This window comes from Dipteris shenzhenensis, chromosome 28, assembly GCF_047967505.1.
Source record: "Dipteris shenzhenensis isolate YYH24624 ecotype China chromosome 28, Dip_SZ_1.0, whole genome shotgun sequence".
In the NCBI taxonomy this organism is placed as follows: Eukaryota; Viridiplantae; Streptophyta; class Polypodiopsida; order Gleicheniales; family Dipteridaceae; genus Dipteris; species Dipteris shenzhenensis.
This window is the reverse complement of record NC_141623.1, coordinates 8,386,438-8,405,738: the sequence shown is the minus strand read 5'-3', so window position 1 is coordinate 8,405,738 and position 19,301 is coordinate 8,386,438. Positions and strand designations below refer to the sequence as shown.

At 41.7% G+C, this 19,301-nt stretch overlaps 1 protein-coding gene across 2 annotated transcripts in view; it reads right to left on the bottom strand.

Moving 5' to 3' along the window:
* The window catches only part of LOC147883135 (NAD(P)-binding Rossmann-fold superfamily protein), a 117,701-nt gene that overhangs the window by 42,408 nt on the left and 55,992 nt on the right, over positions 1–19,301 (bottom strand). For both annotated transcript variants that reach the window (XM_087399779.1, XM_087399780.1), the window contains 2 exons: positions 6,817–6,951; positions 6,465–6,599 (listed from right to left, as the gene is read on the bottom strand). In XM_087399779.1, the coding sequence (XP_087255905.1) occupies positions 6,465–6,599; positions 6,817–6,951 (270 nt within the window). The remainder of the gene's footprint in view (positions 1–6,464; positions 6,600–6,816; positions 6,952–19,301) is intronic.

The following is a 19,301-nucleotide window of genomic DNA, read 5'->3' as shown; positions in this document are numbered from 1 at the left end:
GGTTTAACTACACAAGCCTTAGGCCAACGGCTTTAGACAAACTCGTCCAATTTCTCGATCATTAGGACACGGGCACTCTCTAATACTTTGAAGCTCATATTATACATAACGTGCAACAACGCATTAGCAACTTTATGTTTCTTCCCTCTTTGGTATTGAAATCATCATATTAAACTCTTGCGTGAGCTTTACCCACCTACCTTGGCAACCTCTCAAGTCAGGTTGTTCACCAAAATGCTTCAAAGTATCATGGTCTACATCAACGTAGAACTATGAACCATACAAATAATGTCTCCATGTTTTCAAAGCATGAATAAAAGAGTACATCTCTAATTTATGTTTTGGCTAGTTTCGCTGAGAGGAAGAAAGCTTCTTGCTTTCGAAGACTACTGGCCTTCCCTCTTGGAAAAGAACCGCTCCTACCGCAACGCACTTGCTAGTAAAAAGGGCTTTTGGAGATCAATATTTTTTAACACTAGATTAGAGACCACAGCCCTCTTTTGTTGATTTTGTCCCCATACAAAAGATACTTTATCTCAAAGACGATACTATCTTGGAATATCCTTTGATATGCCTAAATCCTAAGAATGGTCGCAACGCCATCAAACTCCGAGGAATAGGCCAGGTTAGTATCGCAACGACATGGAATCGACAAAGGAAAGGAGGGAAGGGGACCCCTAAAATTTGGGGGATTATCCTCCCTCCCTTATCCAATGGCGGTCGCGGCCGCCAAAGGGTAAAGAAGGGGGATCCTTCCCCCTCTCCCTTACTCCTTGGCAGCCACGGCTGCATGATCCCCCATGGTACCAGGTCCCCCACAAATTGTGTCCTATGCAGCAAGCACAAGACTGGTTGATTCTCATATGGATAAAGCCAATGCTAATGCCTTCTAGTGACAAAATTCTCCTACCCATGTGATAATGGTCCCACTTTCTAAAGCCATTTACGAGATACTCTTTTCCTTGCAAATTCAAGATGATGTTAGAGACAAAATGCTCTAATCTCAAGATCAGGAATTTCTTTTGAGTGCTCCATAATGATTTGGAATCCTACACAAAAAGGTAATGAAGATTTAAGAGACATAAGTAAACAACAACAAATTGAGAGTGCAATATATCCAATGTGCTACAAGGCTTGATATGGTAATAAATGATGGGAATAGCCTAGAAGGCTTTACAAGGCTCAAATATAAGCACAAATCCAACTTTCTTTGGATCCATTTCTACCCCATCATGAGTCATAATGAATCCCAAATATTCACATTTTACGATGTACAACACATGTTCTTTTAATTCAAATACAAACCGGCTCTCCTCAATGTATCGAGCACTTTTCTCAAGTGTTCATGATGCTCAACAATACTTTTGCTGTAAATAAGAATATCATCAATAAAATGTACTATAAACTTCCCGACATATGGGCATAGTAAATCGTTCATAAGCATGATGAATGTAAGCAGAGCATTGGTAAGTCCACATGGCATTATCGAAAACTCACAATGTCCAAACCTGCTTCTAAAAGCGGTTTATGCACATCCTCAGCTGTAATCTGAATCTAATTAAGGTCTATGTTACTAAAAATTATGGCACGATATAATGCATCTAGCAAATCATCAATCAGAGCCATCGGATACATGTGCTCAACATTGATATTGTTCAGTCCTTTGTAATCTATACAGAGACAAAAAGTATCATCCTTTTTCTTCTTCAATATCACTGGCGAAGCAAAAGATGAGAAATTGGTCTAAATCTGCCCCAGCTTGAGGCATTCTTCCAGTTGCCTTTGCACCTCAGCTTCTTCAGTAAAGACTTAGCCGATAGGGAGGCCTATTTACAAGTTCTAACCCAGGGATAAGTCCAACCTTATGTTGAGCAATCCACTCTGGAGATAACCCATAAGGCAACTCATCCCTAAAACAATCAAAGAACTCCTTTGTAATTTGATCAGCCAAATTGGCCATCTCCTCATCTTGTAATCAACTCTACTGATGCTATACAAAGAAACATAGCCTCTTTCTGATTTTTCAAACTTCCATCACAGAAACTAATGGTCCCTGAAGCGAATCCTTTTCACCCCTCAAGACATGTAGTACATCGTTCATCTTGAACTAATAAATGGGTTTTTCCAATCAATGGCTGGGTTCTTCTTAGAATGTCAAGCCTTTTCCAAGGCTATATCTACGTAAGCAAGTCTGATCAAAGTCCAGCTTCTTTTCATAGTCCTGTCTCCGAAGTTCTAACTGGGTAACCCTTTGGTCCCTTACTTCAGTTGAACGTCCATCTGTCATTCTGACCGTATATGCATAGCCAGATGGACTAGTCTTTAGTTTCAGCCTGTTTACGAGCTTGGAGGTAATTACATTGTATGTACACGTAGAGTCAAACAACACAATGACGTCATGATTGATCACTTGCCCTTTCATTTCAATTAACTCTGTAACGCTAAAGATGTATATCCCGTTGTTGCTGCAAACTTAGATAGGATATTATCAGGTGCACCGCTCACTAACTTAATAATAAACACACAAAATAACATAGGTACTGGCCTCTAGAAGATTCCATTTGCATCTAGTCGGCTCCAGGACTTTCCTTCATCTCCACATCGCATTCTGAGACCACCATCTCAGCCAGTAAACTTCAAATGCTCAAGACAATAGCTATCCCGGTATATACCAAGCTGCAAATCCCAAACACTTTTCCCTATGCTAGGGTAATACCTGTAAATTTTAAACTAATTGCAAATACCTAAAACTGTAACTTGAAAAAACTCAAAAATTTCAAAATTTTAACAAACTCAATCAAGAAGTGAGTAGAGAGCTCTCTTGTCAGATTGCTCCTTTAGTTTCAGTCAACAGAGATCTTCCAAGGTACTTTGAACATCGTCCTTCTGTGGATTCATCTCATTTGGGCACCATTAGGTCACGAATTGGTCAACGTATTTTTTGATTAGCAATGGAGGTTGAAGAAGAAGCATGACGAGAGTCCATCCGACACAACAGGTATTGCACCTAGTGGCCCATACATTGTCAGGTAGGATTGCTTTGGTAGAGGATTCCTTACAACAAATTTTGGCTCAGCAACTACAAGTAAATGTAGGGCAATCTGAACTTAGACACATGGTTCATAGTCTGCAAGACCATCCAGGGAGGGAAAAGGGAAAGCTCTGATGGAGCCTGAAACAAGTATGCATACAATCAAGCCTAGGAGGGCTACAGGCCATAAAGTATTCTGGTCGGATGATTGATCATAGCTCCGATGTCATAGAAGCTTGGTTTCACAAATGAGATGAAGCTTTTTCCATTTGTGAAATCAGAAATGACATGAAGAATATCTGCGAGGCCACTCATATGTTTAATGAGGCAATGGATAGGTGGTGGATTAAACAACAAAGGGATGGTGTGGCATCCACTACTTGGGAGGGGTTCAAGAAAGAATTTAGAAAACATTTCTTGCCTCCTGACAAAGCATCCGGGACTAGGAATTAGTATAGGAATCTTCATCAGAGAAATTTGTCAGTGGACGAATACTCTAGACGAAGCAACAATCATAGCCTTGAACTATGAAGATGCTAAAGATAACAAGCCAAGTGGGTTTGTGCAGACTGAGACTCGGTATGATTACCCAAAAAGAGTGGGTTTAAGAAGAAATGGGTTAGTAAGGACAGTGTCTCACAACCCAATGGCCAAGCCAAGCAGGCAAATCCAACAGAGACGACTCCTAAACCAAGTATCACCATAGGAGTCAAGAGAAAAGTAACTCCAATGGCAGCTGTGGGCTTGGTCAAAATCTTCTTTGACCCCATAACAAAAAGAAAAAGCAAGGAGAGAAGGCTTATGTTTTGTATGCCTTCAACCTTATCAGTGGAAGATTGTCCACGTAACAAGGTATAGTTGAAGGTTGGGATTTCTAGTTGTAAATATAGTTTAAGACGATCAAACCCAAAAAAAGGAAACAAAAACAAACCAACCCAAGCAAGGTTAAACTTTTGGACTCTATATTTTTGCATAAACTGCAACACATCTCAACGCAAGTTCACGGATGGGTTCCCTCACTGATCACGGTGGACCAAACAGTGATTCCCTACTGGTCCATGAAACTTATAGTTTGGAACATCCTGCCATCACAGATCCTTTGCCGCGAACCAGTCTTCTACCCAAAACCACATACGTTGTTATTCACTTTCAGTCACGCATACCTACCACCTCAACTATTCATCTGGTCTCCTCAACAATCTATTGAGAGCGTGGGTTCCAAGAATTCAAAGATGGAAGAGATCGTCATTGTGACGGTTTCGCTCAAGCAACGTGCAAAGCAAAGATTTTAGTGCCCTATAAACCCCTCGATCGACCAAGGATACAACATGACAAACATGCACCGTGTTCTCTTCTGGCGACAGCCAGCAAACCCCTTCAAATGATTCACGACCAAAGAGCAAATCACCATCCTTGTCCAATTTAGCTCACTTCTATAGAGCGGACCTTTATGTCCAACCAGCTTCACCCGGGGAGGCACGCAAACAACAGATGGATTCTAATGGGTAGCCAGGTCCTCACGCTTGGGTCACGACATCCCTACAAGCTCTCGTAGCCAGCCGTGACCAGCCAAGGAACAACAAACCAAAAGAGCCAACTCTGTCGTAACCACCAGCTCTCCTTGTTACGCCGACCAAGTGCCCTCTCTATTGGGTTCAATGTGAATTTTGTCTCTCGACTTCAGCTAAGAAATCCCACGCCTCATAACCTCCTCTGTCATAACCCCGCGGTCAATTAACGTGAAGAAGCACCTCCACACCTAACGAGCTGATAGCGTCAAGCTCCACCGTTATCCCCACCAAAGCTTTGATACCAAATGATAAGCGCCAAAACGATTTCTAAAGACAACCAAGACTATAACGGTGGTTTGCAATAAATTTCCTCCCACACGATTCGAATAATTCTATCGTTTCATTTCACGTATGTTTTTCTTTGAAGAGCCCCCAATCTCCCTAGACGAATCCAAATTGCCACCTGCCCATTAATTAAGGCTAGATGCCCCTTTTTACCCCCTCTTTATATTCCTTAAAATCACTTGCCCCTAGGCAAAATCCGTGAATGGGACACACAGGCGTTTGCCTTTAAGATTCATCTAGTCATGCAAATCACCCTCACCGACAACCTTGACATTAAATCCCTTTGACTATATACATAAAAGCGCAAATACAATTTCCTTACAATTGTCGGTCCTCTAAAGGAAAATGCTGACCGATCCTCCCAAGGTCATGTTATCTCGACTTGAGCATAACCATAACATGGTTGTTTCAAAACATGCTCGGCTCCCAAAAGAAGCTCTATCTTATGGCGCACATTACACTATGGAGGTAAACCGCAGGGCAATTCCTGAAATCCAGACTCCTCAGAATCCACTCGATGTCTCACTTCTCACATTCAAAGGAACTTATAAATTTGAAATCAGAGCAGGACATAATGGTCTATTCATGGCTTTAGCAATGGGTATATTACCCCGAGTCACTACTAATCTGTCCAGAATCTAGTGGACTACATCCCAAATACATGGAATAAGACAATCAAGATAGATGTTGTGGCTGTCTAAATATTTCAGTCATTATCAACACTCAAAACTGAATTGTCAGATTGCATTGAAAAGATATTGTTCGCCTAGACATATTCTAAAAAGAACATTAACTTCTGGTCTAATGAAGCGTACATGAGCCACAAATCAGTCTCAATTAACATTTTATTTAATTCCATCACATTGCAAAATAAAGGTGAAGAGAAGTCACATGAGACATCATGAAACAAAACTTGTTTCGTTGCTATCAGCAGTCAAAAGTAATTCATTCTCTCCATGAAAAATAAAAAGGTAATCCTATGACATTTGTAATCCACAAGTACGTTCCTATAGTAGAACCACTCCTTGCGAAGTACAGAGCGGGAGCTGCTGTACCAATTGGTGCAGCTGCAAGAACCCACAAACAACTAGGGTGAAACCATTCAATGGTCTTCCACCATCAGCGTATCAGCCCATACTGATGATCTGCATCAGCTTGCAGCTCACCAGCATCACTTCACCACTCAGCTCGTTCGGGAATCTAAACACTCATTAGAGTGTTTGATGGACAGCCCTTTAACCTTCATGCCCAAGAAGATAGCAACTTGCAAAGGTTGCTTTGCAGCCAAGGCAAAGCTCTATAGGAGCAATCGCTTTGCAACCTTATTGCCAATGAAGAAAGAATGAATTGAGGGTTGATAAATCAAACTAAGGTCTAGAGTATATTGCTCACGCAAGGACAATATTAAGTCTTACAGACTCTGAACTTAGCCTCAACAACACAAATTTTAGTTGACTTTGCCCTTATCCATTGTTTATTCATTTTGCTAATTTTCTGTCAAGAAAGTGTGAATAGAAGATAAGCAAGCCAAACACAACATAGACAAGGGAAAAGGAAGCAAGGATAGAATAACTTACTTGATAGTCAGAGGGATCTGCATTTTCTCCAGTTGGTGATTTAAAAGGAAGGAGCTTCACTTTAGGTTTCTCAGTAGAGAAGACAACTGGTATTCCACACTCTATTCCATGTTCTCTTCTCAACCGATGCCTTACCTGGAATGATTGTCACATCTTACAACAAGCAAAGTCCAAACCAGCCGATGCTAAAACAGCTAGTATTGATTTGAAGAGGAACCATTTACGTAATTGATTCCTAGTGACAGGAGGTTTCTTATTTTTCAACTCAATACGTAAATAATTACATTCAAACCAGGAAGCAAACTCACTCTTGATTTCATGATATCGATACAAATAGGAAATAAAAACTTACTGCACGAGAGAGTGGATCATTTGAAGATTCACTCAGATCTGCTATCCGTATGCGAGTAGGATCGGCCCGAGCACCCGCTCCGGTTGCAGAAAGCACCTTCAAACCCTTCCTTACAGATGCTGCAAGGAGTGACACCTGTCCAATCAGCAGTTGTACATAACAGCAGTCATGCATAACACAGAGAAGACACAATGTCAAGAATACAAAATCAATCTGCAACTGAGGCACTGAGAATATCATCTCCATCTATCCTCGTAGGGAAAAAGAAAATAAATTTTACAAGCAATGTTAAAGCTGTAGTCTTTATCTCCTGATATTGAATAAGGAACGTTTCACACATTTGTGCCAGTCAATTCCCCCAAACAAATACATTTGCCACAAACACGATATTAGCATGGAAGGTGAACAAAGTCTACAGCTCAACCTCCACCTCTAACTCTGCTTTCCACTTCAAGAGACGGTGGGAGATGCTAGAGGATCTTGTCACCTGGACATTTGAAAAGCTCGCTGCTTTCATGGGTTGGATTTTCCAGCGGCCATACATTTTACAAGCTCACACACATCAAACCTTATTCACACTTTCTGTGACCTTTATGAACATTCTCATGGTGCCTTTTGAGCAGCCCCCGTAAGACAAGAACTTTTCCTTAGGACCTATAATCAAGATGTCCTTTCCACCACCAATTTGTCATGTTGTAATATTACAATATCAATCACGATTGTGGAATAGTTTATGCTTTACAATATGCTGGTGCTGTATTCACCCAGTAAAATTTAGTATAGAGGCTTGAGTTCACACATGTTTTCTATCCTAGCTGTCAGCCCCTGGTTAAATTTGGTTTTTGCCCATTTTTCTGGTCATTTATATAAGGGCATCCCTTGATTTTAGAAGTCCAACAATGTTCTCTCTCCTTTATACGTTCAGCTTGCTACTTTGGAAGGAGTTTGCAGTGTTTGTGCTAGCCAGTTTTTTCAAGAGAGTTTCAAGGCAGGGGATGATGTATCTTCTCATAGAATTTGCTCTAGCGTTGCAACTATCCAACACCAAGCATTTCGGCCTCTAACTTTGATGATACCTATCTTTCAAGTGTAGTACTGGATGGTATCAGCATCTCAACAAATAGTACTCTATGCGCTCCTCATTATCCTCAGGAGCAAACATAGCAACACATCATACCCAAAATGAACGTGAATGCACTAAGCACGTCCAGACAAAGAACGAATTAGATGGTGCAATCTTCCAAGTCCATGGGTGGTGTCTCGTAATAGTTCCTACATATCTGCTAAAGTTTATTCTACCCTCTTGCTTGAGCTAGAGATGTATGCTCTTTTGTTTTGGTTAAGTTAGAGATGTATGGTCTTTAGTTTTGGCAAGTTACCAATTCTCTTGCTCTCAATTAAGCATGCAACTAGCCAAGTAGAGTAATCGGTCTAGGTGACGCAATCTACTAGCACATTGCAAATAATTGTGGAGAAGGTCGGGCTTATGAAATTGAGAATAGGTGGCAAATGGTTGATCATGCATACCTCCATAGCTAGTGGGACAGAGGCATGTATGACACCATATAAACTAGGGTTAGAGAATCTAGATATCTTGTGGCAAGAGATCAAAGTTTTCTTGTATTTTTGTTTTGGGGGCTTACCATCAGACTTTATGAGAGAAGTACTTACCGATGGTTGAATTCGGGTGTAACTAAGCGATGCAATCTTTGATTTGAAGAGATCATGCAAAAAGAGTATTTGGTAAATCTGTCTTTTCCTTTACTTCGTACGATGAAGTATGAGCTGAACACTCGTTCATAGAAGATCATGAGGCAACATATAAAAGCATGAAATGGCATATCTCCATTCATAGAATGTGTATCAACATTAACTGGCAACGGATGGTCATAGAATACAAGGAAGGTGAACGGATACTTCTAAAGTTTAATAAGGCAAGTTGAAGGCTCTTACAAAATATAAAACTTGCCTTATGTTATGGTGGTCACTTCCAATTTTGCAAAAGATCAATTGACTTGATGGTTGACTTGGATCATGCCAGTCAATGTTAGCATATTGAAGCATTATGTAAGTCCAGTACCACATTCTCCAATTACAAGAACCCATTGGTATTGCAAGACTATGCACATCACATATCCACTCACCAATTTTCTCACATAAAGATTTGCGAGGCAAAAGGAGGAGCGCATTTCGGAAGTGCCTTCTTAAGTTCAAAACTATCCCACCACAAATGCCGAGTGGGTCGATAAATCCTATCTCAATTGATTCTATAGTGCATTGTGCAAGGAAGCATCACACATCGGGACCCCTACCAATTAGTTAATCCTTGTCGACTTAGGACAATTGCTTTACCAACGGAGGGAATGTAGCATCAGTGTTCCTTGGACCTCCATTTCAAAGCAATCTATTCATGCATGCATGTTCTCCGCATCCTAATGTACTCTTTGCCGACGAATTTGCAGCACTTCTTGACAACTTTGCTGACTTGTCAATATGGAAGCAATTGCAGGCTTGCAAAACAATTATGCTCACCTACAATAATTTACCCTAGATGCTCCCTTATTGCTCTGTTTTAGTCTTCAAACCCCTAAACATGACTTCTAGAACCTCTTGCTCTCTCTTGGTCCTCCAAACTGAAATAGCAATCTCCCTTCTTCTCTACCTAGAAGTTACATAGTGGCTTGGTGGGCATCTCGTTGGAGCATGGTTGGACCTAATGCAAAGCGTGAAGTCATCGTTAAGATTTTAATCATGAATCTAAGTTTCCAAAACAGTTCGTGGTAGAAGGACTCGGCAAGGAAGAGACCTTCATTACTAAAAGTTGGTTCCTCTGTCTTGGAGCCTAATCTTGTATCTTGGAATCCTAACTAGTGATCACAAAGTTTCCTTGTATCCAAAGTTTTGAGATTTTTCCATATTATCGTATTGATTTCCATCTGGTGGAACTAAAGTGTATTTGATTTTGAGTGCACTTTAAGCGGAAATGGAAATGAGAGAATGCAAGAGAATGGAGCTGAAGCAGCTAGAATGAAATTGCGGCAACACAAATGAACTACAAGGCTAGGGTAGAGACAAAACCCTAGAATGAACCTTAACTGGGGTTAAAAGATGTGTGCTGACTAACTCACCTAACTGAGATTAGGAGTAAAAAACCTTCATAAAGAAAAAAAGTGCCCGTAGCCCCGTATTACATAACATTGGCCATTGCCTTAGCAAATAAAAATATTTCTAACACCCCTGCCAGAGGATGTGGGAGGCACGGGTAGTGGTGCGGAACGGGGGGAAAATTCTCTGATACCAAATGTTGGAAATGGAAGTGAGAGAACACAAGAGAAAGGAGCTGAAGCAAGCCATAATGAAATTGCAGCAACACAAAAGAACTACAACGCTAGGTCTAGCACCTCTTTCTCGCAGCTTCCAATAGTAGGTTGAACCCGTTTTTGCTATTTTGGAGGCATTTCTCAAATTAGTCGACTTGTTTTTCCTGCTACTTGTTTCTCCTAGAGCCTCCCTAGACCTGCGCAACAGAATTTTGGGTGGAAATAGTGCAGCAGCAGCAGCAAGTCTTCATCAAGTCATCTGGTTCTGGAGCATAACTGGAGCTGGTCGACCACCTTTTTGTGGGATTTTTGCTAATAGCACTACCCAATAGATTTTTTGCTGGCTAGGCACACTTCCTGAGGTTGATTCAGGCCTGTTTTGCTATTTGGGTGCTGTTCCATCAATTCCAGGACTATTTTGCGGCTTCTGGAGTCGTCTCCTTGCTGTTTTGGACCTATTTCCAAACACCGAACAATTGGTTCGAGGATACAACCAAAAGCCACTCCCACCCTTACTTCATCGCACATCAGTCAGCTCCCGTCTTCACCCATCACTTATTTCGTTGAGAGGAAAATTGGGCTCTACAATTGGCTGTTTAGTTCGGGACAGAGGTGATTTTCAGAGGGTTTATGCCTAGTTGAACCAAGCAGTGGCTGAGTTTTAAGCAGAAAAACTCTAAGATTGCAATGCATATCCTAGCAAGGGATTTTTCTGGTAATTTTTTAGGGTGCATCCTCAAGCCAAGTATTGGCTTTGAAAATGTTTTTCTTACTTCAGCAGAGCGTTCACAACACATGAGCTTTTTTTAGTTTTCTTGCGTCTTTTTACTTTGAGCATAACCCAAATTATCTCTTTCAAAAGGGGATAGGCTAGATGGTACCAACTATTCTCTTTGGAGCTTTATGATTCATAATTTTTATTGATGAGGTTATCCACATATGCATAGCTTGTTTCCACTACGTTGAACTCCTTACTGGAGTCGTATCTTTCCTTTCACGTGTTGCTCAATATCTCGACGAGGGGAAATCTGAATCCTCTCACTTTTTGAAGTTTGTAGCACTATAATTTAGGGGAGGATCAGACAAGAAAGAATATGCAGCTCATTATCGTAGCGGGGAGCAAGCATTTTCAATCAAAGATAAGGGCAAGAAGGAATATCAGGCCACACATTACCCAAATCATAGTTCTTGTAGTGTTGCCAGACATGCAGGTGGAAAGGACAAAAAGGATGCCGCGAAGCCATTTAAGAAGGATAAATGCCATTATTGTAAGAAGCTGGCTCCTCACATCATTGAGTGCCCAAAGAGGCTTGCAAAGAAAAAGGAGGAATTCAGTATGACAGTTTCAAGTTCAGCCCACTGATGCAGGTAGGGATGATACTTCAACCAACTATGTTGAGCATTTTTTACCTGCAGCTATGATGCCTCATGGGAAGCATGCACTTTCAGCGTGAAGACACGGAAAAAAACACGATATTTTGATAGCGGTGCATCCCACCAAATTACTTCACACAGAGCATTGTTTCACATGTTATCTTCTCACAAGAGGTTCTTGTGCACCAATAATTCTTCTTATCCAGTTAAAGGGATTCGAGAGATTATGCTTACAACAATCGATGGCTTCGATCTCCGCATCCAGATGCTTTAATTGGCCCTTGGATAAATAAGAATTTGCTTTTAGTGTCCTCTTTCAAACAAAGAGACTCTCAAATCATTTTTGAGAGGGCCTGACTATGCATTAGTATTGACAGGCGAACGTTGTCACGGCGTGTTCCAACTTGATGCCTATGAAAAGAGAGCACATTCAGCTTATGTTGCTACTTCAGCTACCTCTGCTATGCAGGATGCACATTGTACAGTAATGGCATGCCAAGCTTGAGCATATGAATTGTGGCAGCCTTTTATTATTGCAGAAATTTAAAATGGTTGATGCCTTAGCTCGTTCAGAGGACCCTCCAAAGCAAATCTGTGCAAGCTGTCTTTTAGGGAAAATGCAGATTTTCTTTTCCAAAGGATGGTGTAGTCCAGGCTACAAGAAAATTGCAGCTCATACACAGTGATGTTTGTGGTCCAATGCGAACACCATCTCTTGGAGGTCATCTATCTTTTGTCACCTTTATAGATGACTTCACGAGATTCTCTTTGCTTTAAAGCTGAAATATGCAGTATTCACTGTGTTCAAGCACTTTGTTCCCTTAGTAGAAAATCAATCTGAATGCAAACTACACACCCTCCATTCAAATCAAGGAGGGGAGTATATGTCCAAGGCTGTGACAAATTATTTGGCTGAAAAAGGCATTAACCATTAGTGCACGGTACAGTACACTCTGGAGCATAATGGAGTGGCTGAATGGAAAATAAGTCACTCATGAAGATGGGGAGATGCATGCTTAAGGCAAAAGGGCTGCCACACAAATTTTTAATGGGAGCAATCATGTGCTCCAATCACATTTTGAATAGGTGTCCCACTAAAGCACTCAATGTGATGACATCATATCAAGCTTGCTATGACCAAAAACCCAATGTAGGTTATTTTTGAACATTCGGTTATGTAGTCCCACTAAAGCACTCAATGTGATGACATCATATCAAGCTTGCTATGACCAAAAACCCAATGTAGGTTATTTTTGAACATTCGGTTATGTAGCCTATTCACACGTGCCTCAAGAATTGAGAGGCAAGCTTGATGATAAGGCAGAAAGGTGCATTTTTGTTGGCTACAGCAGTGAAAGCAAGGGTTACAGCTTTATAATCCCGTGACCAAGAAGGTCTTTACTAGTCGGGATATTATTTTTGCAGAAATGCAGATCTGCCCCTTTCTATTCTTGACATAAATTAGGGTTCTTCGAATGCCTTTGACGGGCTGCTGCCCATCTCATTTGATGCTGCACCTAACATGCCTATGGAAAATCAGAATTTGCAGCAAGGTACTCCAGTGGTTGATGCCTCAGTTCACCCTATGGTTGATCCAATCTCTCAGTAAGAGATTGAAAATGCAATCGCAGGTGAAGTACAGCAATGCAAGAAGCAAGGATGGTTCCTCGTTGGCTGCTTTGCACTTAAGGATAGCAAGCTTTCTACACCTCTTCCAGGCTGTACACGGAGTGGCGCTAGAGATGCTAACGATGCCCACTGTTGTGAATCAGGTTAGGTAAGCCAGATACTTGAGGCAAATGAACCTGATTGTTTTAAGATGCACATGACAATATGCATTGGATGCAGGCCATGCAAGACGATTTGGACTTCATTCACAAAAACCACACTTGGGAGCTAGTGGAATTGCCTGCCGGCAAGAAAGCAATTGGAACTACATGGATGTACAAGCTGAAATGCAAGTCCGATGGTTCCATAGACAGGTATAAAGCCCATCTCCTTGCATAGGGCTATGCTCAGAAGAAAGGCATAGATTATGATGGTACCTTTGCTCTTATTTCCCGTATGACAACCGTCAGGTGTGTGCTCCCATTGGCTGCATTTCATGAATAGAATATCTGTCAGATAGACATAAAACTGCATTCTTAACTGGAGATCTTCGGGACGAGGTTTATGTTACACAGCCCATTGGTTTTGTAATGCCTAGCTTGGAGGACAAGGTATGCAAATGGAAGAAAGCCCTGTATGGCTTGAAACGGGCTCCTAGAGCTTGGTATGCCCAGATTGATGCCTTTTTTACCAGCCAGGGAATGCAGAATAGTCCACATGAGAGCACCCTCTATGTCAAGAAAGAAGGGAGGGATTTACTCATTATTGTTCTTTATGTCAATGATATGCTGCTCAGTGGTACAAATCCTGGAAAAATTACAGATTTCAAGCCTGAACTGCAGCGGATTTTTGAAATGTCCAATTTGAGGCTGCTTCCTTATTATTTAGGCATCCAATTTGTTTCAAATGACAAAGGCATCGGGTTATTGCAGTCCAAATATATTGGAAAACTCCTGGAATGGTTCAGATTTTAGAATTACAAGCACCTTTCCACTCCTATGGAGCCACGGTTTAAGCTGTCCGTTCATTATGCTAGTGAACCATTTGATGCCATTGTTTACAGCCAAGCTGTAGGATGCCTCATTTACATGTGTAATATGAAGTGTCCCAGCTCATCAGGTTTATGCACAACCCTAAAACTTCTCATTTGCAGGCGGTGAAGTGTGTGTTCAGATATTTGCAATGCACCTCATCTCCTGGTTTACTCTTTAGCAAGGGGTGACTTCCATCTACATGCTTACTTCGATTCGGATAGGGCTGGTAACTTTGATACTTGGCAGTCAACCAGAGGTAGCTGTTTCTTTCTTGGACACTCGTGCATTTCTTGGTTAAGCAAGAAACATTCTACAGTTGCTATCTCATCCTGGGAGGCTGAGTACAGAGCACCCTTTACAACCACAGTCGAGTGAGTGTGGCTTAATCGTTTGTTAGCCGATCTTCATGCATCATTGGAGGAGTCTACTCCAATTCTCATCGATGGTAAGAGTGCCATTGCCGTTGATGAAAGAAAAGTGGTAGGGAACCTAGTGAAAAGCCTATGCAACTGAAAACAGGACGGGTGTGAAGCAACTCTTTTTCATTCCATGGTAATGTTTACCAGTTCAGCATGCATGGTCATGCCTCAGACAACTAGGAGTAACGTTCATGAAAGCAAAAGGAGAGAGAAAAACAACCAGAAAATCATCATAATTCAATTAGCTCTGTAGATGAGGTCAGGACTCCCTATGGGATCAAACTAGCAATATGGGCTCTAATATAAATAGAGCAAATGCACAACGCCCAAAGCATGTACCCGGACCACAATGACTTGAGATGATACCCTCGACAGGCCACAAACAAGCACAAAGACACCAAGAGACTCTCAACCGAGATGGCACAAGTGACACGATGAACAAGACTCAATCAGACGGGAATAATGCACATCTATGGTACCACAAGCAATAGGAATGAGCCACAACTCCTGCAGATCATCCAAGATCCTCCAGACTTACAGTCGAACAGGTCCTCACCCTTCCTTGTCCACACGTATGGGCAACTTCCCAATCAGCATTGTCTTCACGTACGCAGCAATCTCTCCTCAGTGTATGAGCAGTCTCCTACGCAATCCTTTGGCTTTTCTCCTCAAATTCTCGTTCACCTCAAGAACAAGCAATCAGGAGCTCTTCAAATACCAACGACAAAAATCCATCGCATGGGGGGTCAGCTTTGTACGTGTGCCTCAAGCAAGCAAGGCTCTCTCTCACAATCAGCGCAGAAGGCAGCGTAGATCACCAAAGACATACAATCAGCGCAAAAGGCAGCGTATTCTTCTTCCTCTTCTCCAAATTCCAGATTCATCACCTTCTCCCCTGCTTTTTGGAAAGCCTCTCTCCCCTTCTCTAAAATCTGCGCTCCCCCTCTATAAAGCAGCGTCAACTCCTTTTGGAAAATCCTTCATGCCACCCACATAATGAGCCAAGTCCCCACATATTGCAGCATTGGCTCCACGTAAAATACCTATTGAAAGATGCATTTCTAATAGATGGGGTTGCGGTAAAGCATTTTCATGAATGTAATCTTTGAAAATTGCTATTGTCGCAACCGTTGAGGCTCTTGTTTTGGGCCTTCCTATGTTTCCAGGAATGTTAAGTTTAACTCCATACTTTGCTTTATTAGCCAAATTCCAATATGTGCCATGTGATAATCCTGTAATAATGCGATATGCATTATTTGCAAACACTTTTTCCATTTATAAGAGGCCTTATCTGTTGTCCTGAACTTCGCCTTCTCTTATCATTTACAAGAAAGCAAGACAGTCCCGTGAGTAGGTATTCATTTCTGCTGCTCCCTTTCCTTTGCCAAACATGTTCTCTACAGCCCTCGATGTCATGTAAGTTAATGGATTGCAGACTGAGTTTTACTAAAAAAAACTAGATTTGTGGAAGGCAGTCTTTCCATCGTGGAGCAAGTAACTACTAACTTGAAATTGAAGCTGAATCCTTTTTATTTTATCAATTGTTTAAGGATAAAAGAGAATGAGTAAAATAGGGAACATGAGACGCAACATAGGATCCATTAGGACTTGATCCTCCCTGCAAATGTCGCAGCTTCCTTATGCAAGCCACCTCTCTACGTAAATTTTCCATGTCATTGCCTCCTTTTACCACTCTTCTACCTTGCCTCAAAAAACATTGCACCAAGACCATTACTCACACAATTGGGGTCACATTTCACTAGCACAGAACCATCCTTCAAAACAAGGTATTTTGATGCATGCCCACACATTTACCACATTGGATGTAACACAAATATTGACATGATAACATTCCATGCATAGAAGACCATTTACCACACGTAAAAAAACACAAAAGACTTTACAATTGACATTCAACCACCGACCCCGTCACACATGGGTACATTGCTCTGGAGTGCATCCATATTGCGTTTTCATCACTTCCCATAGGAAGTTCCTACAAACATTTTATTTCATAGTCAAACATTTACATCATATCATATTTTTCTGGGAAAAGATGTCTTTGGAGCCAGAAAAAAACCCATCACTAGCTAACTATGTGCACCTATGTGTCTCCCTACATTATACATAGTGCTAGTATTTTATTGTTTTTTTTGTCTTATCAATGTGGCACCAGTTCATGCTTGTACGTAGCACATTGAAATTCCCTAATACTATGTCAAGGAGCGGCTATATGCACGGGATATCAACTTAGTTCTACCTATACAATTGAATGTGGTGGATCTCTTCAACAAAGTATTACCTCGTCCAAGGTTTGAGGCTTTTCGCAAAGCTTTTAACTTATATATGTTTGGTATTTACCTTGTACATTGTGACATTGTCACTGCAAGGAGGCGTTAGAAAGATTCATATTTCCTAAAGGCAATGGCCAATGTTTACATAGGGGGGTAGGGGCACCTTTTTCTCTTTATTAAGATGTTTTCCCCCTAACTCAGTTAGAAGTTGAGTTTGTGGGTGAGTTAGTCAGCACACAAGTTTTGCCCTAGTTCGGGTCCATCCAAGGGTTTTGTCTCTATGACTCCAAAGTCTTGTACTTCATTCTTGTTTGCTGCAACTTCTTTCAGCTCCATTCTCTTGCTTTCTTTCGCTTCTATTTCCAACCCAATTAATGCAAGCAACCAAGGGGTAAAAAACGAGTGTACTTAGACGGTTCAAGCTGTTTGATTGTGTTTTTTGAGGAAGACGTGGATGGTGAACTAATGGCTAATTGAGGTTAGAAGAAGACCAATGTGTGAAATTATGTTGGAGATAGTGTAAGACTTGAATGTCTTTTGTAGGTGTGATACAACAGGGGGCAAAGATGGCGGAGCTACCCACCTTCCGTGGACGCGAGAATGAAAACGTGGAGGCATACTTGAGGTCATTTTCGTAATTCTCCTGCAAGCCCACGTCCCCCTAGTTAGCACTCGCAATCCCTTGTTCTCAGAGCTCATGAAGCTCTCATCTTGTCCAAGGTGCTTCCACCCGCAATCAAGATCCACACACCACCCGAAGTTCCCCGTCCCTGAGCTCGTGTATCACCCCCGCTTATGGCTCTCCTCCTCCTGACCATTTCCAAGGTCCTTTGGCTCTCAGCCGCCACCGACTTCTCCAGCAGAACCTCCTATTGCTCAAGATACTCCCTGCTTCTCCTACTGATGGTGCACCTCTTAGCGACCCCTAGCTCTCGGACAAGCAACCATCCGTCCCTCGACTCCTTCCTTCTCAGAGATCCCCGGTCTCTTATCGCCCACTGTCCTCCCTGCCTCTATTTTGGGAAGGCCATGGCGGCATCAAAGTGGGGAAGTAGAAACGTGAGCCAATGGAGAGCTGGTTTTGCAAGATGGGACAAAAAAAGTGAAGTTCAATTTAAAGCATGGGCACAAAGAGATTTTAAAGAATGGAGAATCTAACGATACATCTTGGTCTGTTTGGCTTGACTCTGGATACAGCCAGGACACCTCAAAAATAAGAGGATGCTGATATAAGAGCTCAGAGGAGGGCAGCAAATCTGAAACTTGCTAAATTCATGATTGGAAGCTTCAAAGAAGGAAGAATATCTAGATATACTTGCTCAGCTTCTTTTCACTGACTATAGCAAATGCACAATGTGACAATGGTGCAACATGAAATCAAGTTGAAGCCAGATGCTGGCTCAAAAACTCAGAAGGTTGGGGGTGATTCAAGTGGAAGTGCTAAAGCAGAAGATAAATAGGCTCTTAGCTACAAGCTTTATCTTCCCTAAGCATAATTCCGAATGGGTGTCAACCATACTATTCAACCAAAGAAGATGGCAAAGTGGCGGTTTTGTGTGGATATGTGTCTGTTTAGTGCCTACACGAAGAGGGATTTTTATCCCTTCCTTTCACAGATCAAATTTTGGATCAATAGGCCGGATATGAAAGGTATATTGTATGTGATGGGTACTCAGGGTGTTACCAGATTCACGTTGCAGAGGAAGATGATGTTTGGGACACCCTAGGGCACTTCTGCTTTCCAATCATCTTGTTTGGTTTGGTCAATGCATCGGCCACCTTCCAAAGGCTCATGTGTGAGGTGTTCAAGCCTTATTTGGGGGAATTCATACGGGTCTTTATAGATGACTTTTGCATCTACAATTCGATGGAGAACATCTGGTAAAGATGACAAAAGATGATCATAAAAATTTGAATCCCAGTAAATGTCACACAGCAAAAGACAGGGTCAGACTTCTTGGTTGCATTATTTCAGCAAAAGAGATTGAGATGGCCCCTAAGGAGGTCTCAGCAATACAGGCAATGCCAACACCAAAAACTACCTATCAAATCTTGCAGAACATCACGTATTATGTGAGTTTTTGGATACTGGCTCAGCTGCTTCATCCCTTGCATCAGCTGACAAAGAAGGGGACTGCATTTGTATGGATGGGATAGACACAAAGTCGTTTGTGAGAGTGAAAGAGATGCTACAGAAAGGGTCCGTCATGGTCCCATCTGACTAGGGAGAGATTTCTTCATCAGTGTCCGTGTATCTAGTTATAGCCACTGAAGCCATCCAAGAAGCTATATATCTCTGATCCAGCCACCTTTTCCAATATTGTTTCTATTGAGGGTAGGGGATAGTGATCCCTCATTGTGGTAGCATTCACATGCTTTAAGTTAATGCATATTCTTAGCTTCTTGTTGCGTTTAGGCACGATGATGATGGGTGAA